A 9,164-nucleotide genomic window follows, 5' to 3' on the forward strand; every position below is an offset into this window, starting at 1 on the left:
AGACACTGGCTCTTACAGGGTGGTGGCGGTACTACCGAACAGGGATCTTTGAGGGCTCTAGGGTTCAGAACCAACAAGTCTGAGCACCCCAAAACCCCGGGAGTGAGACCAAGTATACAGCAGGCGTCTTGCAGAAATGGGGCGGCTCTGCTGGCAGCAGACGGGAACTGCAGCAGGAGGCACTCTGAACGACATCTGGGAACTGTTTATTCAGTGCTGGGGCAGAGACTGTCACTTACAGTAATCAACATTTTTACAAAATAGAAGCGTAATTAAGGAACCTGCAACATGTGCTCAGTTGTCCTGAGCGAACTCCAGGACTGGCAGCTGCATTAGCCTATCTGGGGCTGGTCCAAGAGGAGGTGGTGGATGCCAGGAATCTGTCTCCCATCACCCCAGCTCCACACATGTCCTAACAGGAAGGAGCAGAGCAGCTGCCAAGACAAGGCAAAATGGAAAGTGAAAGACCCGTGGAAGGCCTATATAGAGGGGACAGCCAAGGAGGCAGGAGTCCAGCTGCCTACTGCCTGCGAACAGCCCATCAAACCTCCACCACGATGGCTCTCCGCTCCCAGCTTCTCCTCTGCCTCCTGGCTGCCCTTGTCTGCACCCTCCAAGTCCAAGGTACAGTGTCTGGTGTGACTCCTGCCTTTCCCCTAGGCCGGCAACGCATCCATGTTTGCCATGATCAATTTCTGCAAAGAAGTGCTGGGGCTTCTGTGCGAGAGGCATGCGTTGACCCACAAGCCCTGCAGTTGCACAGGGATGTGGAGCCTGCTGGTGTTGCCAGCGGGAGGCCTGTGCGGAACCCTCAGCCCCCTCTAAGGCAAATGCTGCTCCCCTCCTCTTTCCCGAGCACTGGCTGCCAGTAGTGAGCTCCTGGCATCAGATTCTCCTCCAAACTGTGTTCTCCTCAGCCTCTGAGGTTTTCAGGCTCACTGGCCCGGCATCCCTGTGAGTGAAAGACTCTTGCACCCAGGGCTGGGCACTCTGGGTCACTGTCCTTCACTGGGCCCCCACTGTACCCTTCATTGTCCCCTGATGCTGCGCTGGGCACTCCCTCTGCCACCAGTATGGAGGGACTGGTCTGGCTGGTCAGAGGGGCCTTCTGAGGGGCATGAGGGGCCCTTGACTAGTACTTGACCTGGCTGACCCTGTCACCGCCCTGGACTAAACCTGGGGAGGAATCTGCACTAACCTTCAGGCCATTCACATCCGTGCCAAAAATTCTACAACCCACTTAAATCTGATGAATTTTGCAGAGTTTATCTTTTGCTAAATTGATACCGCCTGCCAAGAATCCCCTTTTGCCTAATTTATCCTGACTCCACTAGTCATGGGGTACAACAGGGCAGGGCATTGAAGCTCCTCTTGGGCTTCTGACTTTCAGCAAGCATTGCCTAAGCGGCACCTGTGTGTCTCTGCCGCATCAAGCGTGTTTCCATGACTGTAAATATGGCCATGCTTTTGAAAGGCTATAAGCTTGTTATTTCAGAAAAGGGGGGGGGGATCTCAGAAAGCTGCTTCTGCTCCCAGTATCCTATTCTGCGTACTGTCTTTGTCTTTGCTGAATTGCAGTGCGTGCACCCACAGCTCGTATCCATTATGCAGAGGAGGGAACTGAGTCCAGGCCCTTCCCAGTCCACAGCTGAGTGGGACTTCAAATCCGGGTCTTCAGATCCACTGAGCATCAGTGCACGATGAGCCTCGGTGATGCTCTCCCACCAGTTTGGTCATTACACAGCAAGGAGGGTCTCAGAAGAGCATGCAAAGGCACCCCTAGCAGCTCAGCCAAGCCTTTTTCTCTTTTTGTCTCAGGAAGTGACAACGCTGTGCTGGACTGCTGCCACGGAACCACGGACAGACCTTTTTCTGTGAAGCAGGCGCACCGGCTGCGCACTTACCGCATCCAAGGGCCACAAATGGGGTGCCACATCTCAGCAATTGTGTAAGTAATTGGCAGATTGCAGGGGTGTGGGAGGCTTTCTTGGCGTGCAGCGACCTCTTCCCGGGCCGCAGGCACAGGTGATGCGGTCGTGGGGCCCAAGTCCCATGGACTCCTCGGCATCCCTGGGAGCGGCTTCCCCAGTGTGACTTTTCTGACCTGGAGGTAATCTCCAAATTGGGCTTCCTCTCCCAAGGACAAAAGGATCCTCTGAGAAGCCCTGCCTCCTCCCACACCAGGATCCCACTTGCTAGGTGGGGAGACGGATTTCTGCCCCCAGCTTGCTCCTCACACCTGCACTGTGCAGTGACTCAACAACGCACCAGAAATGGCCCCACTACAGCACAGGAGCCAGGGGCCACTGTAAGTCAGGAGCCGGGACACTGCAGTGCAGGCAGCCAGATCCTCAAAGCAGAAGTGGCCAAAGTGTAATTTGGTTTCCTACATGATGCTGTTGGACTTGGGTAGTTTTCCATTTTAGTTTGTAAAATGCATGCTAGACTTTGCTGCCTCTTGCAGTGCCTTGGTGGGGGGGGGGGGCAGTCTTGTTCTCATCACATTGATTAGGGATTGAGAAGGAAGCATAGGGGGCACCTAGCAGAAGTGTCCAGTCTGTCTCTCAGGTTTTCCTCCAGCTCTCAGTCCATTAAATTCATGAGTGCAAACGTGAAACATCAGGCAGGAGTCTGGAAGACTTTAGGAGAAATCAGAGACCAGATACTGGCAGGGTCTGACTGGCATTGCACTGGAAGGAATGACTGTCAAAGGTTAGGTGGGGTGAAAGGGGAGGGATTCCCCAGCCAGCCACGGACTCCTTTCTGGTCTGTGGAGGACATGCGTTCACCTTTGGGAGCTCCACAGGCTCTGGATGGTCAAGGGGGTGAGGTGGACGAGAGCTCTGCCCCAGGCCAGTGAGGTCTGGAAGCACCACCCTGATCCATGACACCCCCTCTGCATGAGGCATTTGTCTGCAGCGATAGGTGCATCGAACATTCCCAGTCCTGAGAAGGATCTCTTCCCCAGTTCAGCGATTGTCACACATCAGGGTCAGGGCTATGGTAGCATGCCAGTGAGGCTCAGGGGTTCCTGGAACGCTCTCCTCACCCTGAGCATGCATGGCTAATCACACAGGTGATCATGTGTGTATCAGGGTATTGAGGACTGGAAATCTGCTTGATTCTAACCGTTGATGTCTGGCCAGGTCAAGTAAACTTGTCTGGACCCCCTCTCCAAAAGCCCAGCAGGGAAAGGGCAGGTCTGACTTCCACAGTGGAAGTTAGTTCCACAGGCCAGGTGTCACAGTGGAAAAGACCCCATCACAGGTTCACATTAATCTGATTTCCAGTGGAGGCAGAACCTGTAGCACAGCCTCCCGAGATGTTTGTACTGGGCAAGCAGATACTGGTGCAGAGAAATGGTCTTCTGCAGGTCAGCACCAGCACTTTGAACTGTCCACGGAGCCAATGGAGAGAGTATGGCAGGAGTCACAAGAATGCCAGCAGCCTGGGAAATTCCTCCCCCTCTTTTTTTAAAAGACAGGGTCAGCAACCCACTTGGTTGGCTGCATCAGCTACGAAGCTGAAAGTTCAGCTCCATGAACAGGCCATGCATGTCGATGCTCTACCTGTCTGTTTTGCCAAATTCCCAGCCCAAGCTTCGCCTAGAGAACCTATGCCCTCTTTAAACTAATTGGCTCCCCTTTGTTCCCCAACAGTCTCCCTAGGTCTGCACTGCAGCACTGCTGGACCCCCACCCCCAGGTTGCTCACCTGTTCAACCTGCAGAGGTTCTTCTTCCTCCCCTCTCCTGCCAGCAGCTTTTTCAGCCACCACAGCAACACCTTCGGTCCTCAGCAGGTCTTGTGCATGGCATCTGCACACCAGTTTCCAGTGTTTCCAGAAGTCTCTGTTCCAGCAATCCTCAGAAGCCCATTCTCCCATCTGTCTGTTAGTCAGTTAGTCCAGGGGTGTCAAATTCATTTTGTACCAAGGGCCGAATGGATTGAGACATACAAAATTATGCAGGGGATGGACAGAGTGGATAGGGAGATGCTCTTTACACTCTCACATAACACCAGAACCAGGGGACATCCACTAAAATTGAGTGTTGGGCAGGTTAGGACAGACAAAAGAAAACATTTCTTTACTCAGCGTGTGGTCGGTCTGTGGAACTCCTTGCCGCAGGATGTGGTGACGGCATCTGGCCTGGACGCCTTTAAAAGGGGATTGGACAAGTTTCTGGAGGAAAAATCCATTATGGGGTACAAGCCATGATGTGTATGTACAACTTTCTGATTTTAGAAATGGGCTATGTCAGAAGGCCAGATGCAAGGGAGGGCACCAGGATGAGGTCTCTTGTTATCTGGTGTGCTCCCTGGGGCATTTGGTGGGCCGCAGTGAGATAGAGGAAGCTGGACTAGATGGGCCTATGGCCTGATTCGGTGGGGCTGTTCTTATGTTCTTATGCCTGCTGAGGGCCGGAAGTGATGTCGTTAGGCAGGAAATGATGTCATTAAACAACTCATAACCAAAAATAAGCACTTTTTCTCACTTAGGAATTCATTAACTACAAATGACAGAAGAGAAAATACACAAATCTTGATCATATTTCAAGTTATGGGAGAGCCCAATTTTCATGTGGGCTGCCCTTGCAGCAGTAACTCCTTAGCACTGCTCAGCAGCTGAGAGCCTGAGGGCTGGATAAAAAGCTTCCATGGGCCACATCCGGCCCCCGGGCCTTATGTTTGACACCCCTGAGTTAGTCCATTGGTCAGTTAGCAGGTCCAGTAGGCCATCAGTCAGTCCATTAGTTCCTCAGTTCATTAATCCATCAGTTTATTCTCTCTCCTTCCTTCTTCCAAGCTTTCCTCCTTCTACTACCCACACCCTTTTCCTTCCTGCAGGTGCTGCTTTTAACCCGGAGAGCCTTTTCGTCTCCAAGTGGCTTCGGCTGTGCAGCACACACACTGCAACCGAAGGCCCTGGTGTTAACCCCATGCTTGCTTGCCGGAGCAAGAGGCCACTGTTAGCACCACATGCTATCTCCTCGAGGGATCTTGTGCATTTCCATTACACTGTCCAAGGACCAGCCATCCCTGATTCATGTGACTTTTTTGTTTGGCTTCAGGCTGATCACCAAGAAGGGCCGTGAACTGTGTGCTCCTCCAGATGCCCCCTGGGCCCTGGACCTGAAAAGGAGACTGGATGAAAGGGTGGCCCGCCAAAAGCAACAGCGGTCAAGACTCTCTGTGTAGTAGGAAGCAGGCAAGGTGAGGAACAGTCGCGGCTAGTCCTGGTGGGTGGGACTGCAGCGCAACTGGACCCCCTCCTAACCAGGGTGCTGAAGACAGGATTGTGCTTGAACACCACCTGGCACAAAGAGGGCGTGGAAGGGGCACAGTGGCCACTCCCAGAGCAACCTCTTGGCCACTGGGCATTATTCTCTTCTGCCCAACCTCAACACACAGGTGAGGTCGCAGACAGAGAGACATAGCCTGGTCAACCCAGCACTGAAATCCACAATATAACAATTGCCATGTCAGATTGCCCTGTGTAATGTGCCAAAGGCCATAATGTACCAAAGCTTGCAATGCTGCTGAGGCCATTGGCTGGAAAGAATAGGTTGCCCTCTTTCCTGTACATGCCCAGATTGAAATCCTGGCTTTGGGGCTGCTCTTGGCCCTTGAGGGAAAGTTCCACCATGGAATGATTAGGGGCAGAGGGGCCCCACTCTGTGCCTTCAGAGGTCTGCCCTCTGTGCCCTGACTTCAGAAGGACGGAGACAGAGGAAGCCTCCACCTTTGAGGTTTAGGGGATGTTTTTCCTCCACGAAAGTGAGATGGATCACCGTCCTGTTAGCTTTACAGTCCAAAGCAGGCTTATTTGGAAGTAGATTCTGCTAAAAGTGGTGGGATTTACTTCCAAGAAAATGTGCTGACCCGAATATTCATTCCAACTATATTTATTTGTTCTGCTCTCTGTTGTGTCTTAAGTGTCGCTACTTCCCACCTTCTGGTCACTCTGTGGCTTGTGGTGGCTGCTTGGGTGAAGCAGGCTCTTGCCTTCAGCCATGGCAGTGCCAATCAATGAGTCAGGGCTCATTCACACTGTGTGCAACAGACATTTCTGGAGAGCACCAAAGTGTCCATCTGCTGGAGAGGTGGCCTGCTAGTTGTGCTCCTCTGTTTCCTCAGGGACAATCAGGCGTTCAGGATTGCATCTTAAAAACTAGCCAATAGGCCAGCCATTTTCAACCACTGTGGGCCGCAAGTGGGCCACAGGTGTGCCACAAGACTTTGGGGGAAGAGAATTTATTAGTAGGGTCAATAGGGATGTGAGCCCCCCACTGGCAGCATGGTGTGCCTTGTCAATTGTCAAAAACCTAATGGTGTGCCTTGACAATTTTGATGCCTTGTCAGTGTGCCACGAGATGAAAAAAGTTGAAAATCGCTGCAATAGACTGTGGCCTGAGCCTAGCCTGGTTCCGCAGCTCCTCTGATGTGAGCCTTTTCTGCACAGTTAACGACAGGGGCCACTGCAGCCAGTGTGTGTGTGTGTGTGTGTGGAGATGTTCATTGTTGGGGAAGGGGTCACACCGAATCAGTGCTGGCTCTAGTCTTTTCTGAGCCTGCTCAGTCAGTCGGACCTTCCAAATGAAGAACTCTTCTCTTCTCTTCCAGGACGGCTAAGGAAACTGTCAACTGCACACCTGCCACACCCTGGAAGAAATTCCACAGCAGCCACTGTGAATCTTGCTCTGCTCTTACCTGCTGGCCTAGGGGAAAGGGGAGCTGCTTTGATTATTTCTACAGTTTATCCTTGCATGTGTCATGTAAACAAGTACCCATCTTGCCCCCACCCACTGGACAGCTTTCTGTCTTCTCTTTGCTGATGCCAATGTGAGTGCCTCCATTTCCAGGCTAGAATGCCGAGCACTCCACCCTCTGCCCTTGGACAAGAGCAGTAGTTCCCAACCTTTAGGAGCCTGCGGACCACTGACGCAAAAACTGGAATTGTTGTGGACAACATGCCCACATGTGGTGGACCCCAGCCCTCTGCACACAAAAAATACAATTTAATTTGTAATAATCAGAGAACATTTATTATATATTTATTATTTATAGAGAAGATCTTGTTGTCAGTTGTGGCTGAGGATTGTCTGTCCTCCGCCCTCTCTGGTGGTCTGTGGGGAAGCGTCTCCCAAGTGAACAGTCTCCCAGGGTTTACCGGAGAGTGCGGAGAATGGATTATCGACAACCTCTGCTGACATTTCAGCTCTCTCTGGTGGTCCATGGGGATCTGCTCACTTGGTGAGATGCTGATTAGTGGTGATCTTTTGTTTCTGAGACCTCATGGATAACTTCTTATGGTCTCGTGGACCACTTGTGGTCCACGAACTATAGGTTGGGAACCAGCGGACTAGAGTGAGCTTCTTTGGAACCGAATACTTGGGTGCCCACAAAAGAGCTTCCAGGGCTTAATAAAAGCCTGAGCAGCATCCTGGAACAATCCCTAGGTCAGATGAAGTAATAAGAAAATGAGCATGCTCAGAGCATGTGCATATCATATGCATATCATAGCACAGAGAGCAATCATAGCCCCAACCCTCACCCATCTTGGCAGGCCAAAGGGTGTGAGGCCTTGGCAAACTGGAGCCTCAACACCTTTTTTTTTTTTTTTAAAGAAAAGAAAAATCAATAACCAGGCAAATCTTCAAGATGGCAGCTTCTCTCTTGCAATGAGGGTAGTGCTCAAGGACAACAGCTGGTTGGTTGGCAACCTTCAGTCTTGAAAGACTATGGTATAAGCCTATAGCACCCGGTATTCCCAGGCAGTCTCCCATCCAAGTATGAACCAGGCCTGACCCTGCTTAGCTTCCGAGATTAGACAAGATCGGGCAAGTGCAGGGAGGTTTTATTTTCACAAGCAGTGTTTGAAGCTCTTTGGGTGAGTCAGTGAATGTCTGAAATTATAATGGACTAGAGAAAGAGATTGAGGGGTGGTTTGGGGGACCGGGGCTCTTATGGGAGAGCTGCCAACATTCCAGCAGACACCAGCCTGTCCCCTGGGAAGACAACAAGGCTGCCCCATCCCAGTATCCTCCCAGCTCCCTCCCTTATTCAAGCAATGAAGGTGAGGGATGCATGGATGTGGGGAGCTAGTGCAGCATGGAGGGTGTTACAGAGCTGCCACTGAGGGTAGGGAAGGAGAAAGCCCCCGTTCCCGCATCACCTGTGGAAACCGATGACTGGAGCCATACATTAATTGCCAATAATTACCAAATTCCAAACAAGGTTATGACTTTATTAGTACAAATTGAAGGCAGGATGAGAAACAAAATACAGGGCGATAAATGAAGTGGGGCAGGATGCAAAAGCCCTCCAAGTGATTAAAACTCCTCCTAACAAGGACTAGACTCTGTTTATCCCAATGTCAGCTTCTTCCCTTTAATTTCCCTTTTTACTCTAACTGTAGCAAACAAAGAAAGTTGTACTGCCATTATTCATTCCTTATTTTTAAATTATATTTTTTACTGTAACAACCACACAAAGCTGCATTCATCATGCAATAAAAGTCAATATTATTACTTCATTTTACTCTTTTAATTTACTTATTTAATTGATTTGATTTGATTTTGTCATAGGGGGGTTGTTAGAATGTTTTGTGCCCCTGGGGGCCACCACTGGTCCTGGCTTTCCTGCTGCTTCACTGAAAGAGCACTGCTTGCGCGCAACATGGTCTCACGCAGACAACTCAGAATCTCCTTCCAGGTTTCAAACCTGGTGTCATCCGGTATGTGGGGCTCACACCCTGCCTCCCCCAGCCCAACCCAGCTGTTCAGCAGCCACCAGCGGAATCACAGAAGCAGGTTCCATGTCATGCGCGCGCCTCAGAGAGGAGAGGGGGCAGCAGTCGTTCTTGGGAGCACTCGCCAGGGCAGGACAAGAAGCGATGAGAGGCTTTCGGCCACAGGGGGGTGGTTTCAGGTGAAGGCAGTGGCGTAGCTAGCAGGGGGCGGGCCATTCTGGGTGCCACCCTTGGGGCAGGTAACACCACTAGTGACCAGAATTGCAAAAATTATGGTTGCTACGAATAATAACAGCGTGTTATATATTATTCAATACATAATTTACAGCAGAATGCAATGAAACAAACTAGAGTGAAATATCTCAATTCTATCAAAAAGTATGGTTAAAATACCCAGGCAACAAAAATACAACT

At 51.0% G+C, this 9,164-nt stretch overlaps 1 protein-coding gene across 1 annotated transcript; it reads left to right on the plus strand.

The window, feature by feature from the left end:
• The first annotated feature begins 482 nt into the window (after window positions 1–482).
• LOC136641414 (C-C motif chemokine 19-like) lies at window positions 483–8,494 on the plus strand. Its single transcript, XM_066617187.1, has 4 exons — window positions 483–624; window positions 1,819–1,948; window positions 5,071–5,212; window positions 6,623–8,494. Exons 1-3 carry the CDS (start codon window positions 558–560, stop codon window positions 5,195–5,197), a joined length of 324 nt encoding a protein of 107 aa, XP_066473284.1. The 5' UTR covers window positions 483–557; the 3' UTR covers window positions 5,198–5,212; window positions 6,623–8,494.
• The last annotated feature ends 670 nt before the right edge of the window (window positions 8,495–9,164 follow it).

This window comes from Tiliqua scincoides, chromosome 2 (genome assembly GCF_035046505.1).
Source record: "Tiliqua scincoides isolate rTilSci1 chromosome 2, rTilSci1.hap2, whole genome shotgun sequence".
Taxonomy (NCBI): domain Eukaryota; kingdom Metazoa; phylum Chordata; class Lepidosauria; order Squamata; family Scincidae; genus Tiliqua; species Tiliqua scincoides.